Here is a 24871-nt window from a genome sequence, read left to right on the forward strand (position 1 = left end):
CAACTAGCCAAAGACCCAAAAACTAACAGCAAATTTTTTAAAGTACATCAGAAGCAGGAAGCCTGCTAAACAATCAGTGAGGCCACTGGATGATAGAGGTGCCCAAGGAAGATAAGGCCATTGCGGAGAAGCTAAATGAATTCTTTGCATCAGTCTTCATTGCAGGATGTGACAGAGATTTCCACATCTGAGCCATTCTTTTTAGGTGACAAATCTGGGGAACTGTCGAAGATTGAGGTGTCAGTAGAGGAGGTTTTGGAACAAATTGATAAATTAAACAGTAATAAGTCACTCCAAGAGTTCTGAAGGAACTCCAATATTAAATTGCAGAACTACTAACTGATATGTAACCTATTATTTAAATCAGCTTCTGTAGCAGATGACTGGATGATAGCTAATGTGATGACAATTTATTTTAAAAGCAGCAAAGAATCCTGTGGCACCTTATAGACTAACAGAGGTTTTGGAGCATGAGCTTTCGTGGGTGAATACCCACTTCCTCAGATGCATGCAATTTATTTTAAAAGGCTGCAGAAGCAATAATACCAAATACAGGCCAGTAAGCCTAACTTTAGTACCAGGCAAAGTGGTTGAAACTATAATAAAGAACAGAACTATCAGACACATAGATGAACACAATTTATTGGGGAGGAGTCAAAATATGGCTTTTGTAAGGGGAAATCATATTTCACCAATCTATTAAAATACTTTGAAGGGGGTCATGTGGATTAGGGTGATCAAGTGGATATAGTGTACTTAGACTTTCAGGAAGCCTTTGACAAGGTCACTCACCAAAGGCTCTTAAGCAAAGTAAGCAGTCTTGGGATAAGAGGGAAGGTCCTCTCCTGGATCCGTAACTGGTTAGAAGATAGGAAACAAAGGGTAGGAATAAATGGTCATTTTTCAGAATGGAGAGAGATTAATAGTGGTGTCCCCCAGGGGTCTATAGTGGGACCAGTACTGTTCAACATATTCATCAATGATCTGGAAAAAGGGGTAAACAGTGAGGTGGCAAAATTTGCAGATGGTACAAAGTTACTTGACTGTTAAGTCCAAAACAGACTATGAAGAGCTACAAAGGGATCTCACAAAACTGGCTGACTGGGCAACAAAATGGCAGATGAAATTCAATGCTGATAAATGCAAAGTAATGCACATTGGAAAACATAATTCCAACTATACATACAAAATGATGGAATCTAAATTAGCTGTTACCACTCAAGAAAGAGATCTTGGAATCACTGTGGATAGTTCTCTGAAAAAATCCACTCAATGTTCAGCTGCAGACAAAAAAAACTAACAGAATGTTGGGAATTATTAGGAGAGTGATAGATAATAGAACAGAAAATATCATAATGCCTCTATATAAATCCATGGTACACCCATATCTTGAATACTGCATGCGGATTTGGTCATCCCACTTCAAAAAAGACATATTAGAATTGGGAAAGGTACAAAGAAGGGCAACAAAAATGAGTAGGGGTATGGAACAGCTTCCATATGAGGAGAGATTAAAAAGACTGGGACTTTTCATCTTGGAAAAAAGCCGACTAAAAGGGATATGATAGAGATTTATAAAATCTTGACTGGTGCATAGACAGTGAATAAGGAAATTATTTATTCCTTCACATAACACAAGAACTAGGGGTCACCAAATGAAATTAATAAGCAGCATGCTTAAAACAAACAAAAAGAAGTACTTCTTCACACAACACACAGTCAACCTGTGGAATTCACTGCCAGGGGATGTTGTGAAGGCTAAAACTATAACAGGGTTAAAAAAAGAATTAGATAAGTTCCTGGAGGATAGGTCCATCAATGGCTATTAGCCAGGATGGTCAGGTATGCAACCACATGCTCTGAACGTCCCTAGCCTCTGTTTACTAGAAACTGGGAATGGATGACAGGGGATTAATCATTCAGTGATGACCTGTTCTGTTCATTCCCTTTGAAGCACCTGGCTTTGGTCATTGTTGGAAGACAGAATACTGGGCTAGCTGGACCATTGGTCTGATTCAGTATGGCCATTCTTATGTTATGTAAGCATAACTTCCAGTCCATTATCCGAGTCATTAATGAAAATATTGAATGATACTGGAGCCAGGACTGACTCTACTGTGATCTCATGAGATATGCCCTCCCACTGATAACTATTGTGAGTATGACCTTTCAATCAACTGTGCACATACCTTATAGTATTTCATCTAGATACCATTTCCCTAGTTTGCTTATGAGAATGTCATGTGGGACTGTGTCAAAAGCCTCACTAAAATCAAGGTATATCATGTCTACAGCTTCCCCCCATCCACTAAGGCAGTAACCCTCTGAAAGAAGGAAATTAGGTTGGTTTGGCATGAGTTGTTCTTGACAAACCCATGCTGGCTATTCCTTATAACCCTGTTATCCACTAGGTGCTTACAAATTGATTGTTTAACCATTTGTTTCATTATCTTTAAAGGTATTGAAGTTAGGAGGACAAGTCTGTCATTCCCCAGGTCCTCTTTGTTCTTCTTTTAAAGATGGGCTCCCAATCCTGCAAAGACTTAAGGCTGTGCTCTACTTTTCCTGCATGCCAGTTGTTTGCTAATGCTTGCCTTTTTTCAGTGTCACCATATGTCTACTGGATGCTGCTGGCAGACATGGTGCTGCAGCGCTACACAGAAGCATCTCCTTTCCTTCTCTTGCCTTACAGACAGCAGAGGGTACAGTATGACTGATATCTGTCATTGTTGTCCCGTGAGTGCTCCTGGCTGGCCTTGGTGAGGTCGGCCAGGGGCGCCTCGGCAAAAATGGGAATGACTCCCAGGTCATCTTCTTCTTTAAGCTTTATCTAATGGAGATTCACTCCTGCCTGGAATATCATAGCAGCTGGAGGCTGCCCTCCCCTCCCCACTTTGATCTCTGCTTGCAGAGGCAATAAAGTCAGTGTTGTTTTAAATTCATGCATTCTTCATTACTTCATCACACAAATGGGGGGATAACTGCCACGGTAGCCCAGGAGGGGTTGGGGAGGAGGAAAGCAATGGGTGGTGTTGTTGCAGGGGCACCCCTAGAATGGCATGCAGCTTATCATTTCTGTGGGATGTCTGGGGCTCTGACCTGGAGCAGCCGTTTGCCTCTCTGGTTCTTTAGTAGGCTTGCCTCATAGTCTAGGCAGGACTGACTCTCTCTTTAGACAAAACTTAAAGAAAGGAATGACCTGGGGAGTCATTCTCATTTTTGTCCATGCGCCCCCAGCCGACCTCACCGAGGCCAGCCAGGAGCATCTATGACAGCAGCAGACGGTACAGTATAACTAGTAACGGTCACTGTCAACTTGCAAAGCAGCAGACGGTACAGTATGGCTGTTAACCATCTTTGCTAACTCGCAAAAGGCAAGGGGATGCTGCTGTGTAGTGCTGCAGTACCATGTCTGTTAGCAACATCCAGTAGACACACGGTGACAGTGAAAAAAGGCTGAACAGGCTCCAGGGTTGCCATGCTATGGCGTCTGCCCAGGCAATCCAGGGAAAAGGGCGCGAAATGATTGTCTGCCATTGCATTCATGGAGGGAGGATTGAGTGACGACATTTACTCAGAATCACCCACGACACTCTTTTTGCCCCATCATGCATTGGGATCTCAACCCAGAATTCCAAAGGGCAGGGGAGACTGCGGGAACTCTGGGGTAGCTATGGGATAGCTACCCACAGTGCAACGCTCCGGAAATCGACACTAGCCTCAGTACATGGACACACACCACCAAATTAATGTGCTTAGTGTGGCTGCGGGCACTCGACTTTATACAATCTGTTTCCAAAAACCAGTTTCTGTAAAATCAGAATAATCCTGTAGTGTAGACATACCGTAAGTGGTCTCAGTGCCTCTAGATGGGACAGAACACCACACTCAGGAGGTGTGTGGGTTACACTAACCTGAGTTGCCACTTCACTGCTATTTGAACTTGAGTTAGGAAATGTGAGTTAAGAACTCACCTTTTTTTCAATGTGGACATATCCTAAATGAGAATCAGACCCTTTTGCTTAAAGCACCTGTCTCATATTATGATTTTACATCATTTCCATTCCAACCTTTCACTAAGCCTTTTTAAAAACTGCAACTTTCCAAAGTAAATTTAAAAAATGCCCTGAATGAACTTTGCCCTGGTGGTGAGCAGAGAAAGTCAGAACCCATTAATGAACATAAGAACGGCCATACTGGATCAGACCAAAGGTCCACTTAGCTAAGTATCCTGTCTTCCGACAGTGGCCAATGCCAGGTGCCCCAGAGGGAATGAACAGAACAGGTAATGAACAAGTGATCCATCCTCGTTGCCCATTCCCAGTTCCTGGAAAACAGAGGCCAGGGACACCATCCCTGCCCATCCTGGCTAATAGCCATTGATGGACCCATCCTCCATGAATTTATCTAGTTTTTTTTTAACCCTGTTATAGTCCTGGCCTTCACAACATCCTATGGCAAGGAGTTCCACAGGTCGACTGCGTGTTGTGTGACAAAATAATTCCTTTTGTTTGTTTTAAACCCGCTGCCTATTAATTTTGTTTGGTGACCCCTAGTTCTTGTGTTATGAGAAGGAGTAAATAGCACTTTTTTATTTACTTTCTTCACACCAGTCATGATTTTATAGACCTCTATCATAACCCCCTTAATTATCTCTTTTCCAAGCTGAAAAGTGCCAGTCTTATTAATTGCTCCTCATATGGAAGCTGTTCCATACCCCTAATCATTTTTGTTGCCCTTTTCTGAATCTTTTCCAATTCCAATATATCTTTTTTGAGATGCAGTGGCCATGTCTCCATGAAATATTCAAGATTTATATAGAGGCAATATGATATTTTCTGTCTTATTATCTATTCCTTTCTTAATGATTCCCAACATTCTGTTCACTTTTTTGACTGCTGCTGCACATTGAGTGGATGTTTTCAGAGAACTATCCACAATGACTCCAGATCTCTTTCTTGAGTGGTAACAGCTAATTTAGACCCCATCATTTTATATATATAGTTGGGATTATGTTTTCCAATGTGCATTACTTTGCATTTATCAACACTGAATTTCATCTGCCATTGTGTGAAAAAATACTTCCTCTTGATTGTTTTAAACCTGCTGCCTATTCATTTCATTTGATGGTCCCTAGTTTTTGTGTTATGAGAAGGAGTAGATAACACTTCCTTATTTACTTCCTCTACACCAGTCATGATTTTATAGACCTCTATCATATCCCCCCCTTAGTCGTCTCTTTTCCAAACTGAAAAGTCCCAGTCTTATTAATCTCTTCTTATATAGCAGCCTTTCCTTACCTCAATCATTTTTGTTGCCCTGTTCTGAACCTTTTCCAATTCCAATATATCTTTTTTGAGACGGGGTGCCCACATCTGCACACAGTATTCGAGATGTGGGCCTACTGTGGGTTTATATAGAGGCAATATGATACTATCTATCCCTTTCTTAATGATTCCCAGCATTCTGTTCGCTTTGACAGCTGCTGCACATTGAATGGATGAGTTCGGAGAACTATCCACAATGACTCCAAGATCTCTTTCTTGACTGGTAACAGCTAATTTAGACCCCATCATTACAGTGTCATAGCCTGAATGAGGGGCAAAGGAAGAGCAGACCACACCACAGCAGCATTAATATCTGAAAGGGATAGAAGAAGGCCCCATGTCCATTCAAGCAACGCTCCCCTGAGATGCTTCTTAGCCCACGTCCAGACTAACCCGCAGCATCGGCGGGTTAAAATCGATTGCTCGGGGATCGATATGTCGCGTCTAGTCTGGACGCGATGTATCGATCCCCGAGCGCGCTTACATCGATTCCGGAACTCCATCAACCCGAACGGAGTTCCGGAATCGACACGGAGAGCCGCGGACATCGATGCCGCGCAGTCTGGACGGGTGAGTACCTCGATTTTAGAAATTCGATTTCAGCTACGTTATTCACGTAGCTGAAGTTGCGTATCTAAAATCGATTTTAATACCCTAGTCTGGACGTGGCCTTAGAGGCCCTCTAGTTATCCATGTCTGCAGACAATGCTCAGTTACTGACCTAGGTAAATTACACACACATCTGTTGAGCCAGGACTAGCACCTTGTTCCTCCAGCTCCAAAAACACGGGCTTCTCCCATAACTTCTCTAGCTAGCAGGTCCCATACCCTCACAGTGGGCAGCCCTAGCCCTTAGAGGGCATAAACACTCTCCTAGTCTGCCACGGCCCTTCTGCACTTTGTGACAATCCTCTCCCACTTGACTATACTCCTCTCATCACAGCAAAGGATGAGAGGACAGCCAGATATCTGTTGTACCTAAGACAGCATCATACTCCACCCAGCAGTGAGCTTACACTGTTGCTAGCCCTGTTTCCCTTTCATCACAGTTTGGCACTCACAGCTGTCCTTCTGCCAGGGAGTGTCACACAACCTGGTGCACACCCTGAGACGAGCTTTGGCGGTGTGTCTCAGATGGGTCCAGACATCTGGGATCGTATTCCAGTAGGAACAGATTATTGCTGACCACTCTTCCACAAGCCTTACCAGGGGCCTATTCGTGATCACCACCTGGCTCCACCAGGAAGTGAGCCCAGAACTCAAAGTGGTGTTGTCTGCCACTCAGCTACAACACAAATGGCTGCATCCTGCTCTTATTCTGCTGCTATGTTTGTGCTATCAGCCTCATCCAAGGAGCATTAAAGTCAATGAGAATCTTTCCATTGACTTGATCAGGCTTTGCCTCAGGCCATATACCATGATCTGACCTCATGTATGTGAACGAAACTCTACAACCGTGTTTAAAAATGATTATGCCCCCAAAACAACAGATGTGTTACAATATTTTTTTTTGGCTTTCTTGCCATTTCTGGGCAGAAAAACATGTTGTATCCATATGTTAGACTAGGAACCAATTACTATTTGTATAATTGTAGCACTAAGAGGCTCCAAGAGGTACAACAGAAGAGGAAGAGACAGTTCCTGTTACAAAGGTCTTACAGTTGAAATAGACAAGTCACATAAAAATGATTATCCCCACAATGGGGGAACGGAGGCACAGAGAGAGATGAAGTGATTTGCCCAAGGTCACCCAGAATTTGCGTGGTAGAGCCAGAAACAGAACTAGATCTTCTGAGTCACAGTCCAGTGCCCTAACAAGATCATCTCCCAGACTAAGTATCTCCTGCTATTGCCTATGAGTCATGCTGGACAAAACTGATGATGCTATTGTGTGGGCAGTTCTATGTGTATACTATATGAGGTTCTATGTATATACTATATTTTATTAGTATTATCCATTTGTAAAAGTATCCAGAGCACAAGGGCACATACGATAAATTCAAAGTAATCAACAAATGAAAATACATAATACAACAAATTCAGATGTGCTTTCCTAACACACACTAGATCTCTGCCTCTTGTGGAAGACCTGTGGGAAGGGGCTAAAGAGGAGAAATATAGTAGGAGGGACCTCTCTGGTGGACAGGGTTCAGGGCCTGCAACTTTGAGTGGCAGGGCGCCTTCCCAAGCCTGTGAATCTCAGGCGTCCATGGGGAAGGGCAAACTTTTTCATGCAGAGCCTGGAACCATCCCACAGGGGCCACTGAAGCTACAGTGGCTAGGTCCCTCTGTGGTATACCCAGAGGAAGGTAAAACAGGACCAAGCTCTGCTGTCTCCTAAGGGAAGAACAGGGGAACAACGCAGCAAAGAATGGTGCCTCTTGTGCTCTAGCCCATCCTGCCCCTAGAAACCACAGAGACACTTCCAGAGGGAGTACTGTGTGAGGTGGGGAAGGAGATCAGTGTTACTGCAGGGGTGGCCTACATGTGGTGGGGGCCTTTTCCAGGTGCCATATCCAGGAGATGATCTGGGCCATGGACAGAATTATTTTTTTTCTGCTAACACAAGCAAGAATATGATCAGGTCACAAGCTTATTTTCAGCAGTGTTTAAATGGGGGGTGGGGGTGTGGGAATGGGGCATCCTAAACTGGTGTAAAGGGACACAGCTCCACTGATTTCACTAAAGCTGTGCCCATTTACACCAGCAGAGGATCTGGTCTGGTCATTTTTGTAGTGTTAACGAATCCTAACTGAACATAGCAATTGCCATTCTGAATCAGAGCAATGGTTCACCTAGTCCACTATACTGCCTCCTACAGATGTGGGATAGTCCGTCACCCAGGATGGTCTTGTCCTAAACCTCAATAGTTAGAAATTGATTTAAGCCTTGAAGTAAAAGGTTTTAAATGCATGTATATGCATTTAATACCCACGTCTGTGTAGCTGAAACTCTCCATACTTAGCTAGTGACCCACAAAGGGAAAGCCCCTGAAAATGGCTGCTCTGCTACATCCAGTCAAAACGCAATCCGCTTCATAATTTTTTTGGGAGAAAAAAAACTAGCAAAAGTCCCCTGAGTTTTCAAGTTCATGTGTCATTTTGGCTTTGGCAAAAGTAAAATTCATGTGGAAATCAAGGGCTACAATATAGCTCAAACTGAAAAAAGGGAAAAGAAGCATTTCCACGTTCACACAGCAATGACTATTATCCCCTTTTTACAGCTGAGAAAACTGAGGGACAGACTGAGGTGACTTAGCTGCGGTCACACAGCAAGACAGATGCAGAGACAGAAAAAGAACCCATCCCCCCTAACTTTTACTCCTTTCTCTTCCCTCAGTCCTCTGCTACCCTCCAGAATTATTCCACGTTTGCTTCAGCAGCCCTGAAATGCACCCCACTAGCTGGTGTTCTAATCAGGAAGCAAGATGCAGAAACAGGTTTACATAATAAATATTAGTGACCTTGACAGACAAGTGACCTCCGATTATATCAAGAGAGTTATGGGATTAAGAAGATGGGAACCATGATTTAGGAAATGAGGATGGTGACAATTTGTAATTAGGGGGCAGTGGTGTCCAGGGCCTGGAGCAGGAGACTGCTAGTCAGAAGACTAAGGACCAGATTGTCAAAAGAGTTCAACTCCCCGTTGGGCACCTAAGTGAAGTTGTTGGGAGTTTAGCACTTATAAAATTCCGGCCACTTCATTTAGGTGCCTAAATGGAAGCTGTTGAGTGCTTGTGAAGATCTGGTCCCAGGCTCTGATCTTGCAAAGAGCTCTGTGTGGGCAGACCCGTGCGGAGGTTATTGGACGATCAGGGTCCTAGTTTTTGGTTCCCCCTTTGCCATATAATTTGCTGTCACTTAACCTTTCTGTACCTCAGTTTCCTCATTGGTATAATGGGCATATTGTTATTTGCCTTTCTTTGTGAAGTACTGAGGAACCACTGGATGAAAGATGCTTAGAAAATAAAGGTTTTCCCTACAACATATGTCAACATGCCGATAACAAATGATTTTGAGAGGATTGGCATTTCCCCAGCAATAACTGAGGGAAAGAGATGGATCTGTTAAAATGAAAACAGGAGGAGGGTCATTAGCTGTCAGTCTCTATAAGTAAATACCTATTTGATGTGGTTCTTTAAAGTGAATAATTCGGAAAGCAACAATGTAGGTTTCTTTTAAATGCATCCTCTAAATATTTACACTACAAAACTGGACTTAAATGGGAAGAATGGACTTAAAAATCCCCGGAACTTTTGTCAGAGAAACAGATTGTGAAATGCCTAGAGGGAATAGAAGATTTATTTGGGGAAGGGGGGCGAGAGGTAGGAATTTTCCATGCTATTGTAAAACATCAGCTCAAATTATATGATCCCCACAGCCAGTGAATTGCAAAGCTTCAATCAGCTGCCTTTTTTTTTTCTTTTCTGTAAAGAGAGAGAGAGAGGGAGACAGAACTGTTTCACCAACTTCTGTTGACTGTTCCTTTTTTCTCCTGATTGAAATGTGTTGTTAAACAAGATCCCACATAATCTCAGAAGAGGGTTTCTCTCTCGTTCTCTCCCCTTCTGGGAAACCGCGATCAGTGCCATCGGTATTTGATTATTTGCAAACTCCCTTTGCTTTTTTTTTCTCCCTCTCTGTCTCTGTCTCTGTCTCGCTCTCGCTCTCGTCTCCAATGCAACTTTTGCAGAAACCCCCAACACACACAGACATGTTGAGCTGAGAGCTAGGGGGATCGGCCGAGTCCCCCTTCCCCGACCCCAAAGTCCCAAATCTGGGGGGGCCTCTAACCACCCCTCCCCTCACCCTTGACCTGTCCACTGTGCATCGACCCTCCCCACACCTCTTCCACTCCCTGCTCCTTTTTTTGTGGTGTTTTTGTTAGATGGACAGGATCAAGGTTGGATTTTTCTGTCTCTCCCCGATGAAGTGAGGCGGTGATGCAGGAGGCTGGCAGCTTCGACTATACGGAGCGACACAGGCTCAAGATGGCAGATTTGTATTGAGTTTGGGGGGCTGAGATCTCGCTTCATTTTTTAAATGTTTTAAGATTATTTTTTTTTGCCATGAATAACACATTCTTGCACCGATGGCCCCTATGTACGAAGGTAAGGCAGTTCTGGGTCTTTTATTTCCTTCCACCCCTCCCCATCCCTGTCCTTTGGCCATCTCTTGGCACCAGGCACCCCTCACCTCCCACCAAAGAAAGAGAAAGAAAATGACCACAGATCTGAAATCAACATTATAGCACAGCTCATTGTCGCAGCTGTGAGGTTAAATGTATGGCTCTGCCTTTTACAAAAATTAGTATTCTTAGTATTTGAATGGAGGTTGGTTTTAATTTGCTCTCCATTTCTTCCTCCCCTCCACCTATGATTGTCTGTAAAATTCCTCACCCCTCTTTATTTTATTTTATTTTGATCATTTTGGTCCGTAGTCACGAAGGGAATGGATGGAAAAGTCCATTTCAGTGCCGAGCCGAACAATGAAATTGACTAAGATTTCCCTGTAATTGCTGTGTGTGTATGTGTGTGCGTATGTATGAAATGTAGTTTAAATTCAAGGGCTGAACACCCTATTCCTTTAGCCTGTATTCCAGAAAGCATTTGCTCTGGGGTTTTGCTGATCAACTGTATTTTTAGGTTAAAAAATAGCATATCTAGGCACATATGTCAGGAAAAAATTCTAGCAGCAGACCGTCTGTTCTTTCAGTTTCTACTTAAATCCAACCGGGGATTGCAGTGAAAATTGAAAGTGAACTTAGTTTTTCCCAGTTTTTAAATCTCTCTCTTTCTCTCTCTCTCTCTTCCTCTCTCTCCCTCTATTTAGGACTAGCGTTTAAAAATAAATCCGGCTTAATTTAAATCACCTAGAGTTGCATTTATGTCCTTCCTTTCCACTCCCCCTCCCCTTTTTTTTTCTGGTTGAGAATTGGTTAGAGAGCATTTATATAAACTGGATAGAAATCCCCAGTTTATTTTATTTTATACAGAAATGTCTTGACGATCGATTTATAGCTAGGGAGATTTTAATGTCTGGCCGGGGAAGAGGCATGCGGGAAGCAATACTTTATCTGTAGTGTGTCTGATAAAACTTATCTGGGAAGAAAATCTAGTATTAGTTGGAGTGTTCTAAATCAACCAGCTTTCCTGACGGTGTAAAGTTACCGATGTGCTTATTGATGGCTGGGACGCTTCAAGGTGGTTTAAAATTGTATGGTCTGTAAATAGTTTGAACTCCAAAAGAAACAAAGGGGATTGTTTGTAGGCAACAAAAATAAGTATTATTCCAGTCCTTTCTTCCCTGATCCTGAAGAGCATAGGTTTAATGTAGCCATTATTTTTTCCTGCAGTTTGAGCTAATGAAAGGCAAATGCAACAGATCTGCTGAAAAAAGAGAGTTCGCAAAGCAATGAGGGACGTTTATTATTACACTGTATCTGTAAAAAGGGGCTACAGTCAGGGCTGGAACTGTCTGGGGTGTTGAAATGAAATGAAATAATGTTTCTCTTTAAACAAATCCTGAACTCGCCCTCTGCTGGACGTTTAAGGTCTGTTTTAGAAAAGAAACTTGCTACTGAATGAAGAGCTGTTAGGAGCTGGCTTTGCCCTTCCATGGGAAAAGAAGTGTCCCTATTTGGAAAGTCTTTCTTTTGAAATGCCCATGTTCATGGTTGGATGATGTGAGGCTTGTGGCAGCGAGATGCTAACAGAAATTGGTAGAGGCAAGTAGGTGTCCACCCTGCTGTGGCATTTCACTTCCATCCTGACCTGCGTGATTCCCTGCTGTTCCTGTCCTGGGCTCCATACTTCCCAGCTGTGTAAGGGTGTCAAATCTGTACCTGTCTCACTTCCCTGCTAATCTAGATCTGGGATCCCACAGATGGTAGCACGGCCAGTGCATTTTAATCCTGACCAAATCAATTCCCTGCTGTTCCAGCGCTGGACCCCTTACACAGCTAGTCCAATGCACCTTAGGCCTGTCTTGCATCACAGTGCCTGCTGTCCCTGTCCTGAGCCTCTCTGCAACAGAGTCCACTAATCAGGTTGGATTATGCAGTGATTTTGTGATGTGGACTAAAATCCACTGTGGGATAGGATGAATCTACCAAGATCATTTATGATGTTCCCCAGGTCTCCAGAAGAGGGACATTTAGTTTACTGTCCCACTCACCCTCTTGATCTGAGGATAGAATAATGAACAGTGTTCATAGGGTAGAGTGAACATGATTTTTACTTTATCTCCTTTGTGGAAGACTGTGCTTATTTCTGTAAATGTTTCATTAAGCATTCTTTCTGCGAAGGTACATGACACCATCCCCAATTGTGAAATATTATAGGAAGAACGAGTCTAATGGACATCAGCCTGGTGGGAGCCAGCATATGGGATTATTCTCTAGATCTGTGGTGACGCATTGAGGCTTTTAGCTGGAGTTTAGCAGTTACTGCACTCTCACTTCAGCTGCTTCAGGGCACTTGGGTGATTGAAAAAAACCCAACAACCTATAAAGAAGGCCTGTTTGGAGCCATGTATAACAGTCTTGCGCCAGGGAAGGTCCCACAGCAAAACTTTGCAGCCTATTAAGACATCCCAGTCCTTAAAGCTGGCAAATCTGCAACATCCCAACTCTCAGGAGTCAACATAAGGTACAAAGGGGGTTGAATTTTGCATTAAAATAGGTTTGTGGGTTGGACCGTTTTTGCAGGTGAGAGGGTTTAATTGATATTCTGTTCTCCCTAATAGTCATGAAAGTTTTCCAGAGTTCTTGACACATTATAAGGCATGGATGGAAACTTGTATTTACTTGCATGTGGAATGTGAATCTACTCTTAAAAGGAGAGTGTGTGGTTCTGGTCTTCCCTTTCAGAAATGATAGTCTGCATATCACAGGCTCTCTCAGAGCCTTCCTCCGGAGCATCAGGTATATTTAGGCCACTGATGGAAGCACAATAGCAGAGGTGTTGGATCAATGCTGTAGTATGTAACAGCTCCTCTGTTCCTATTGTTTGACTCTTGCGCTATCAACGGATCACTATTATAACACACATACCCTCCCACACCCACCACCACCACCAAAACAGAGGATGGATATGTGGTAAGTTATCTTTCCCAACAGTGTGGGTTTGAAAGCACAGGCTCTTTTACAAAAACATGTTGTTAGAAAATGTGACACCCTAAAGGATTTATTAAACGGTTCCAATACGTCTCTGTTTAAGTGAGTTATGTACAAAGACCTTTCTGAATTCTTCGGTGAGTGCTGTGCATGACAGTACTAAACTGCTAGCCCAAGTAGCAGCTCTTGTGAGCCATACAGTGCATAATAAGTAAATACATAGGATGAAATCCTGGCCCCCGTGACATCGAGGAGAGTTTTGTCATTGACTTCAGTAGGGCCAGGATTTCACCTGCCACATTCCTGTTCTCCAGCCTTTCCTGTTCTTTTTCTATTTTAGAACTGAAAGGGTCAAATGAAGGAAATAAAATAGATTGAGCAGAATAAAAATAAAAAGGCAAGTAAAACTAACGTTCAACATCTGGGTTGGTTTTGAGTTGCTTTAATCTTAATGGAGATTGGAGAACATATTGAGCTAAATGCAGGAGTCACTGGGTGAGGTTCTGTGGCAGGTTCTGTGTGGTTCTGTGGCAGGAGGTCAGGCTAGATGAGCATAACGGTCCTCTCTGGCATTAAAAATCAGTTGTCCAGTTTCAGAGTTGGTGTTAACTGATGTAGTTCCCCTGGCTTCAGCAGAGCTATCCTGAGTCACACCAGTGAAGCATCTGGCCCCATGACTCAGAGATGATGGCATCTCACCCTATATTGACATTACTGCTCAAATCAGTTGTGATATTCTTGGTGGGTGAAATTCTGCCCTGTGCAGAGGTAAAGCACAAAGCCTATGCACCACTGAAGTTCCACTCAAGCCCTATTTTAAGGGTGCATGAGATGGACTTAAGTGGTGCACAGGCTATGTGCAGCCTTCTGCATAGAATTGAATTTCACCTGCCCTTTCCTGGGTGGCTCACCAGCACCTGAGATTGGCAGCCTTCAGAGCACAGCATAAAGGAGTGTTAATTCGCTTTAACCTTTATTTTTAGAATGATTATTGCCTCCTGTTTTGGTGTTATGCTGTTTTGCTTTGCTTATTACTTATCTGTGAAAACTTTGTTGCAATTTGCAGTGTATTAATAGCAGCAATGTCAGTAGTTTTATGTGTGGGTGGCTTATAGAATTAATATCTGTATTTTCTGTAAATTCTACCTAGCCACTACAGGGACATTGATGGAGCTTCATGCTGGCAGAAAGTCTGCCCACAGGGAGCTCCTTACAGGATCAGGTCATTGGAGGCATGAAATTCTGACCCTGAACATGTCTAAGGTCAGATCCTATTTAATTGGCTAGTGTTTTCCCAGAGCTTCTGGGACAGGCACTTTACAGAGGCAACATGTGATCATTTTAAATGGATTAATCGCTGGCACTTTGTGAAGGGCTTTGCCCCAAAAATCTGTGCGCCGAGATAATAACTGAACGGCGCTTCCTGTTTATGAGGTAATAACCATCACCTGAGCTAAATCAGTGCTGGGACCAAAGTCACAGGTTTTTATTAGCTCAAGACATGGTTGTTTCCAAGATAACAGAAACCCCCTCCCCTCCAGTTATAATTATTGTTTTTATCATACTGAAATGTCAATGATTAAATATTATTGAGATCTAATGGGTGAGAGATGCTGTTTTATTTTCTGAAATGGATGAAACCCTGTAAAGGCTAGGATAGTGCAGGCCGATAGACAATGCGTTCTGAGGGGAACAGCCACTCAGAATGCAGGAATGTGCACACTGGCCACACTTCACACTTAGGCCTGGGCTACACTGGAAGGAAAGGGGGGAGGGTTGAATTAAGATACTCAACTTCAGCTACGCTATTTGCGTAGCTGAAGTCGAAGTATCTTAGTTCGACTTACCTGGCCGTCCTCACGGCGAAGAGTCGACTGCTGCGGCTCCCCTGTCGACGCTGCTTACTCTTCCTGCCGAGGAGGAGTACAGGTATCGAGTCGGGGTTCGATTTATCGAATCTAGACGAGACGCGATAAATCGATCCCTGATACATCGAACACTACCCGCCGATGTGGCGGGTAGTATAGATGTACCCTTAGGTTGGCTCCTGCGTGGGCTTATGCATCGGCTTAAGTTAACACAAGTGACAAACCACATTGGCTTCAGGTGGATTCCTAACCTTGCATGTACAGAGTTAAGCACATCCATAAGTGTGTGCAGCATCAGGCCCAAATTTGAAAATCATGGTGAGTTTGCAGAATAGGGGCTTAGGTGCCTAAAGGTCGACCTTGGGCAAGTCACCATCCCTCCCAGTGCCTCAGTTTCCACATCTTTAAAATGGGGATAAAGATAGTGATCTCCTTTGTAAAGCTTTTTGAGATCATGGATAAAACAATACTATATAAGATCTAGGTAGTATTGTTATTCATTATTTTAGGCATCTCAATGATTGCCCTGATTTTCAGAGGTAGTGAGTATCCACAACCCTAATTAACTTCCATGGGTATTTTGAACGCTCATCCCCTCTGCAAATTAGGCCACTTACTTGGAGATTAGGCTTGGATCTAGGTGCCTACTTTTAGTTACCCAAGTTTATAAGTTTGGGCCACCGCACAGCATTGGTTTTCAACCTTTGGCATATGGTAGCTGTGGAAAACCTCTCTGGTGGTCTCCAGAGTGAAGGTTTTTGAGAGCCAAGCCATTGGACGATTGGGGTGTTGGGAGTGGAGGTGAGTCCTTGTGAGAGTCTCTGTGTCTCATGAAGTGGTCCCCCCCATGAGAAAGTTATAGAGCCCCCCGCTCTATGATTACTGAAAACTGTAGTTCAGATGTGAGTACAGCATCCCTGTGTTCAGACCGACAAAGACTATTCCACTTCAGGATGAGGTAGCATGGACCAGTGGTAAGATCAAGTGTCTGGGGAGCTGGTTTGGTGTGTGACCTTGGAGTAGGATTTTCCAAAAGCATTTGGTGTTGGCTTTACTCAGCTCCCATTGAAATCAATAGGTTTCTATGCAGTAGAGTTAGGCCAGGACTGTGTGTTTTGAAAATTAATCTATGGCATTAATTCAGGAAAGTACTTACATATGTGTCTAACTTTAAACACAAGAGCAGTCCCATTGACCTAGGCTCTGTGCCTTAGTTAGTCCATTTGTAAATGGACCCACTCACCTTTACTAAGGAATTTGTATACTGTAAGTTCAGTGTATTACAGTTATTATTGCTGTCTCTTATTTGTTGCTCTAGTGGAAGATTTGTTTACTTTATCCACCTCTTTATTAAGGACCAGTCCAGCTACAAACATTCCTGCATAACAAAAAGAGAGAAGTAAACCCTAATTAGAAAAAAGGGTCTCTTACCTATTTATATAACTAAATATGGATTTAGGAGCCTAACTTTAGGCATCCTCTTTTGAAACTGTTGGCCTAAAAATTATAGAAATTATTTCAGTTTTTTAACCTTTCTAAAAATCTATATTCAGACCCAAATGATAACTTTCCTCCAAGTCAGCAGCTGCTCAGTTTGTGTGTATATAGCGTAGAAAAAGCAAAGGCACTTTATTTCGTGTGAGCATTTACAGCTGACCAGTGGGGAAAATGGGCCTGATTCTCCTCTCACACCAGGGTAAGGCCCCGATTCATGAAAGCTCTTGAGCATGGGTTTAAGCGCCTTTCTGGAATATGGATGCTTTTCTGAATTGGGACCTGAACTAAGAGTCATTCCATTAAGACTAGTGGAGTCACACTGAAGTAAATGAACTCCCTTTGTTCCGACAGCATGGTATGAGGTACATTTCTGGATCCACACTTATAACCTTAGAGAATCAAAAGTCCGGGTTAAAAAGAATAAATAAACCCTACTGTTTATTGGTATAATAATAATAAGTTCCCACTGTGCACTTGTGTAGTTCTTTACATGTTCAAAGTATTTCATAAACTGGCCGATGACTCCAGGTGAATTTCAAGCTAGTGGAGGAATGTCAGCCCTGGAGAATGAAGTCCTCTACTTACCTACAATGTGGGTACAAAAAGGGCAGCAGCACTATGAACTTCCCCACGCCCAAGCCTCTCTAGCCATTTCTGGGCTTGATTCTGATCTCACTGATACCAGGTGTAAATCAGCAGTAATGTTACTGAAACCAATGGAGTCACACAGGTATAACACTGGTGTAAGTGAGTTTAGAATCAGGCCCCATAGACTGAATTCTGAAGTCAGTGGGAGTTTTGCTGAGTTGAGGACTACAGAATTTAGCCCTTTATTTTTAAGGTCTCCCCAGCAGTTTGATAATGTAGCAGTGTCTGTCAACTTCCAATGAATAGGTCATTTGATTAGAAAAGTGGAGTGCTGCTTTGAATCATGCCTCTTTCTCTTCCCTGGTTGGCTTCCAGTGTCTGCATTGACATCTGCCTCGAGAAGGAGAATGGGTAAAGAGATCACTTAAGGCTGCCACATTCAAAATGTGATAAAATAGTCACAGGACAATGTGATGATGTTCTGTCAGACCCAATGATATTCCAGGATGCTTGGCAATCCCAGGAAACTCAAGAGGGCAGCAGTGTTTCCTGTTCATTACAGTCTTTACATTTAAGGGGATTAGCAAGGTTTGATCATCTGGAATAACATTTCCACAATGCAGAGCTCCTCACTGAACTCCTCTAAAGACTGACAGCTTCATCGGGACATAGTGGCTGTGCTTAAAGGGACATGCCCAAATTTCACCCCCCATCAGAATATCAGCTTTGTTTCCCACTGTGCTCTCCTGATTCTGGAAAACTAGGGAAAGGCAAACAGGTTCATGTAAACTAGGAGCCAAACCTGGGTCCAAAACTTGAACAAAGTTAATTTAGCAACTTCCCTGTCCTTTTGTTTTTAATTTTTGTCCTTCCTGGCTCCAGCTGGGAATGGAAGCAAAAGGAATGCTATTGCATGAGAAATTCCATTCCCGGGAGATTCCCAGTTCAGTTCCACATGATCAAGAAATTCATATAATCTGGGTAAACTTTGGTGAAGTATTAACATTTTTGGAGGTTTAATTGCTCTGATTCCTAATACTAAAATTCCCCCATTACTACTATCAGCCACTCCAAATCAAGGGCTCAAACACAGAAGCAATGCAAATAGACCCACTGGAAGACCCCTACAATCTCTGAGGGTTGAATTTTTTTGCAATCTTATGTCCACACATAATGCGGCAAAGGCATGTATGGCTGTCATATAATCTCTCCTTTCCATCTGTCTGCTCCATTCTCAGGCCGGGTGATTGAAATGTATAAAAATCTAGAGGTGCATCCAGTGTATGTGTGTGTGTGTGTGTGTGTGTGAGAGAGAGAGAGAGAGAGTTAGTAAATAGGTGTGTGTGGCATGAAAGCTGGATAGCTTTAGATAGCATTGGTCCCAACATTCTCTTTTCTCTAACATCAGGTCAGCTGTACCAATGTATTTGCCATTGTATCAATGAGGCTCTGCTTTTATCGTTGCCTAGGAGGACAAGAAAGAGTCTTTCTTGCTTATCGTTTTAGGTTAGTGAGTGTATTGCTTTTGGATGTAATCTAATTGTTTTTTTCATAGATTCCAATGCTGGAAGTAACCACTCTGTTCATCTAGTATGATTTCCTGTAAAACACAGGCCACAGAACTCCCCCCAAATAATTCCTGGAGCAGATCTTTTAGAAAAACATCCAATCCTGGTTTAAAAATTGTCAGTGATGGAGAGTCCACCGCATCCCTTGGTAAATTGTTCCAATGCCTAATTACTCTCATTGTTAAAAACGTATGCCTTATTTCCAGTCTGAATTTGTCTAGATTCAACTTCCAGCCATTGGATCACATTACACCTTTTTCTATTAGATTGAAGAGCTCATTATTAAATATTTGTTCCCCGTGTAGATACTTATAGACTGTAATCAAGTCATCCCTTAACCTCTTCTTTGCTAAACTAACTAAATTGAGCTCCTGGAGTATATCATTCTGAGGCATGTTTTCTAATCCTTTAATCCAGTGATACTCAGAGTGAGGCTTACAAGCCATCAGTGGCTCTTTAATGTGTCCCCTGCGGCTCTTTGCAGCACATGATATTAAAACACTGTGTGATTTAATTATTAACCAGTCTAAGTTATTAACCAATCAGATGCTTTTACTATGTTATTAACCAATTGCAGTTGATACACTAATAATACTTGGCCAGTCATTTTGCTGTGAGAATAATATATTTCCCCATCATACTGTTCACATATGAATATGTAGTACTATAGTGAATGAAACAATGCATTCACACTACTGTGGCTCTTTTGTATAATGTTGATTGCTAATTTGGCTTCTGAACCACTGAAGTCTGAGTATCACTGCTTTAATCATTCTTGTGGCTCTTCTCTGAACTGTCTCCAATTTCTCAACATCCTTCTTGAATTGTGGGAGCCAGAACTAGACATTGTATTCCAGCAATGGTTGCACCAGTGCCAACTATAGAGGTGAAATAGCCCCTGTACTTTTATTCAAGATTCTCCTGTTTATATATCCAAGAATTGCATTCACCCTTTTGGCGATCACACTGGGAGCTCATGCTCAGATTATTGTCCCCTGTGATCCCCAGATCTTTTTCAGAGTCACAGCGTCCCAGGATAGAGCCCTCATATCCTTTAAGTATGTCTTACATTCTTTATTCCTCGATATACACATTTATATTTGGCCATAGTAAAATACAGATTGTTAGATTGCATCCAGCTTGCTCCTAGCAATTCAGATTGCTCTGTATCAGTGCCCAGTCATCTTCATTATTTATCACTCCCTCAATTTTTGTGTCATCTGTAAACTTTATCAGTGATGATTTTATGTTTTCTTCCTGGTCATTAATAAAAATGTTAAGTAGCATAGGGTCAAGAACTGATCCCTGCCGCACCCCACTAAAAACACACCCATTTGATGGTGATTACTTATTTACAATTACATTTTGAGACCAATCATTTAGCCAGCTTTTAATCCATGTAATGTGATCCATGTTAATTTTATATCTTTCTAACTTTTCAGTCAAAATGTCATGTGGTACGAAGTCAAATGCCTTACAGACATCTAAGTATATTACATCAACACTATACCATTATCAATCAAACTTGTAATCTCATTAAAAAAAAAAAAGATATCAAGTTAGTTTGACAAGATCTATTTTCCATAAACCCATGTTGATTTGCATTAATTATATTACCCCCCTTTAATTCTTTATTAATCAAGTCTCAGATCAGCCGCTCCATTATCTGGCCCAGGATCAATGTCAGACTGACAGGTCTATAATTATCTGGTCCGTTCTATATTCCCTTTTTAAATATTGGCACAATGTTAGCTTTCATCCAGGCTTCTGGAACTTCCCTGGTGCTTCAAGACTTATTGAAAATCAACGTTAATGATCCAGCGAGCTCCTCAAACATCTTTTTAAAAACAATTTATCTGGACCTGCTGACTTAAAAATGTCTATCTTTAGTAGTTGCTGTTTAAAATCCTCCTGAGATATTAGTGGACTGGAAAGAGTGTTAGCATATATGAGTACATCACTTGTTTCCCGCCCCCAATACAGAACATAAATATTTATTGAACCCTTGCCTTTTTGGTATTATTATTGATAATTCTGCCATTTCTGTACAGTAGAGGACCAATGCCACTGTTAGGATTATTTTTGTTCCTAGTATATTTTTTAAATTCCTTATTGTCCTTAACACTGCTGGATATAGATTTATTCGTGTATCCTTTTGCTTCCTTTATAAATTTTCTGTAATTCCTAGCATTTATACATATATATATATATTTTACAGCTGCCTTCACTTGCTCACTACACCATGTTGATTTTTTAACCAATATGGCTTTCTTCCTCAATTATGGGACTGTGGCTTTTGGGGCATCTAGTAAAGTGAATTTCTTAAACAATTCTCGATTATCATTTACATTTTTTTTCTTTTAAAATTATTCCTCCCAGATGATTGGCTCATCGTTGTTTTCGGCTGAGTGAAATTGACCCTTTTAAAGCACCAAGGATATATATCCCTGGTCTGGACTACATTCTGCTTGCACAAGTCAAGATCACTAGTTGGTTTGAACTAGAGTAAACGGTGGGTTCTCTGGAATTTGAAGTCTTTAAATCAAGATTTGAGGACTCCAGTAACTCAACAAAAGGTTATGGGCCTACTACAGGGGTGGGTGGTTGGATGAAGTTCTGTGACCTGCAATGTGCAGAAGGTCAGACTAGATTATCATGATGGTCCCTTCTTGTCTTAAGTCTATGAGTCACTTTTACCTAAGTTACTATTAATTTCTAGTTCTGTGATCAGTTCCTCTTTATCTGTCAAGACAGGGTCTAGTATAGAATTCCTCTGCGTTGGCTGCAACACTTTTTGAGTAAGGAAATTCTCATCTATAATGTTCAGAAAGGATGTTTTAGTACTGGGTGCATGAGATCTCCAGGATATGTCACTCATATTGAAGTCCCTCAGGACAGAACGTTTTTTCCTACACATTATAGATAGGTGTCAAAGGAGCCGGTCATCCTGTTCCTAGTGTGATTTAGCAGTTGGTAGCAGACACCAATTAATACCCCACCTTGTGCTTTATCTGTTAGGACATTGACCCATAAGTATTCAGGAGCATTTTCTTCTGAGTTATCAGTGTCTTTGAAACAGGTTCGGAGCATCTCTATTTATTTCTGATTAAAGATCAAAAGGACCCATAAGATGGCAGCCAACCAACAAGATCCCTGCCGATCAGTCATATTGTTATAGGGGTATGATGCCAGCACTTTTGATGGGAGTTCTGGAACACACACAGTGTAGTGATGTGAGAGAGACCAAGCCTGAATCAGTCAGGCTGAGAGAATATCCTGCACAAGGAAACTTGCAAAGCATTTCTGAGAAAAACTAGTTTTTGAAAATGCTTAAACAGCTTTGCACAGATGCTTTTTGCTTCTTGGGGCAAAAACTGTAAACACATTTTTATTTTGAAAATGATTGGCCAAATTCTATTCCCAGTTACAGAGACATCAGTGCCACTGGTTTGTTTATTTTCCATTTCACAGTTGTAGTTCCTGGAATGTCTCCTGCTCAGCAGCTGTTTGTAGGCGTCTTTTTCTCTCCCATCATAATGTACCTTTTCTTCCTGTTCAGGGCATCCATAATCCTCTCTTTGTGACATCATAGTTGTTTCCGTAGCAACAGATTATGATACTAGAACAGAGGATAATGTCAAACAGGAGGAGGAAGAGATAAATTATGGTGTGTGTGTAAGAGAGAGAGAGAAAGAGAGAGAGAGAGAAAGAGAGGGAGACAGAGAGTGCATGATTATATATTCCTACATATATTCCAAGGATGCTGTCTGTCTGATTTCTTTTCTGTCTTACTTTCCTTTGAAAGGTAGAACACCTCCCCCCCCACACACACACATACAGTGGATAGCACAATATGTGCACATGTTATGGGTCAGCTCAGGTCTGGTTTGCTGTGCTTTATTCTTGATATCAGCGATAGCCTCTCCTGTGTGTCTCCTGAAGGTGCATCTACACTAGGAAAAATTGGAAGTATAATTCACCACCGATGCAGCTTCACAATCATTATTACTATTTGTTATGTGTATTACAATAGCAGCTAAGAACGTAAATCAAAAGTAATTGTGCTAGGTAATGTACACAAATAAGGCAAGTATCTTTCCCAAATAGCTCACAATCTCATGTCAGAAAGGACACAACAGGTGGCCACATCAGACACACAGACTGTGTGTGGTTGGGAGGATAAGGCAACAGAATGAACAGTCATAGCAGAAATACAGACATCTCACCAGTAGTAGAAATGGTGGATGTTTCAGTGTAGACAGGGCTCAGACCTTGGTACCACCAGCACTTCTGGTCTAACCCACTAGGGCCACAACAGTGGTAAAAATGTCAGAGATCTGTCTATACTTTACTTTCGCCAGAACTATTGTTGGTGGCATTGCACTGGTGGTGAAGTAGGTACCTGATTTTTGGCAGTATTGATGCACTTTTGGTGGCTCAAGAACATTACCTCAGACATCTGCTGGCTTTGCCCACAATGTGATTGAAACTGCTGTAGTAACGTCTGTAGTGTTCTCTATTTCCATGGATAGAAGGGATGATCATGTGTTTAAGGCTTGACGCTGGGAGTGAAGGGCATTTAGCCAGGTACATTATGGACTTTTTTTTTAACTTCCTGTGAGGCATTTTGCACTGATGGATTCCAAATACAGAATGCTGGCAGAGAAGGTCTTAATATTTTTAAGCAGACCTGCAAAATGTTCTCACTTCTCCCTCCAACCGCAGTCAACTGATAGCCACCATTATCAACCTCACTATGCAAAGGACTGGCCTCAGAAGGTGGGGGAAAAGTTGGTAAGAAGCTTCTTGGGACATGTCCCTAGCTTATTGGATACATTTTACATTGAAAGTGTGTGTGAAAGTAGTGAAAGGGGGGATATGATAGAGGTATATAAAATCATGAGTGGTGTGGAGAAAGTGAAAAAGGAAAAGTTATTTACTTGTATACAGAACATAATATAAGAACTAGGGGCCACCAAATGAAATTAATGGGCAGCAGGTTTAAAACGAATAAAAGGAAGTTCTTCTTCACACAGTGCACAGTCAACTTGTGGAACTCCTTGCCTGAGGAGGTTGTGAAGGATAGGACTATAACAGGGTTTAAAAGAGAACTAGATAAAATCATGGAGGTTAAGTCCATTAATGGCTATTAGCCAGGATGAGTAAGGAATGGTGTCCATAGCCTCTGTTTGTCAGAGGAGGGAGATGGATGGCAGGAGAGATATCGCTTGATCATTACCTGTTAGATTCACTCCATCTGGGGCAGTTGGCATTGGTCACTGTCAGAAGACAGGATACTGGGCTGGAAGGACCTTTGGTCTGATCCAGTATGGCCATTCTTATGTTCTTATGTTATGATGTGATCTTTAGATTCCCCTCCTCTCAGTCTAACAGCCACCTCTGAGTACTGAAATAGCCAGACCAGTGGTCTGATTGGACATGGCAAGCCCTGTGTGACACTTTCATTGTCCAAGCAATGGTGTATAGCAGGCATGGCCAAACTGTGGCCAGCAAGCCACATGTGGCTGTTTTACCATTAAAGCGTGGCTCGCAAGCGCCCCCTCCTCCCGCCTCCCCATTCTCCATCTACCAGACCTAGGGGAGGGGATGGGGAGCTCGGTCCCTCTGCCTTGCAGTGGGGTGTGGAGGGGAATAGGAGCTTCTGTCCAGTGGAGAGGGGAGCTTGGGGGTTCAGCCCTGTAGGGCGCACCTGCCAGGGCTCAGGGCTTCAACGGGAGTGGGGCTGAAGCCTCAAGTCCCGGCTCCCGGCAGGTGTTCTCTGGCTCTCGAACTTCTGAGTAAGTTCTGAATAAGTGTGGCCAGCTCTGGTGTATAGGCTCTGTAGGCCAACATGCAGGCACTCAGATACCACAGCGATCAGTGTAAAATAAGAACCTGAATAGGA

General features: G+C 42.4%; 1 protein-coding gene across 2 annotated transcripts in view; it reads left to right on the forward strand.

Moving 5' to 3' along the window:
• The first annotated feature begins 9974 nt into the window (after positions 1–9974).
• HIPK2 (homeodomain interacting protein kinase 2) overlaps positions 9975–24871 on the forward strand; it is a 201774-nt gene continuing 186877 nt past the window's right edge. For both annotated transcript variants that reach the window (XM_050945478.1, XM_050945489.1), the window contains exon 1: positions 9975–10440. In XM_050945478.1, coding sequence (XP_050801435.1) covers positions 10422–10440 — 19 coding nt within the window. In that variant the 5' untranslated portion in view covers positions 9975–10421. The remainder of the gene's footprint in view (positions 10441–24871) is intronic.

The sequence above is a fragment of the Gopherus flavomarginatus genome, chromosome 1, assembly GCF_025201925.1.
Source record: "Gopherus flavomarginatus isolate rGopFla2 chromosome 1, rGopFla2.mat.asm, whole genome shotgun sequence".
Classification (NCBI taxonomy): domain Eukaryota; kingdom Metazoa; phylum Chordata; order Testudines; family Testudinidae; genus Gopherus; species Gopherus flavomarginatus.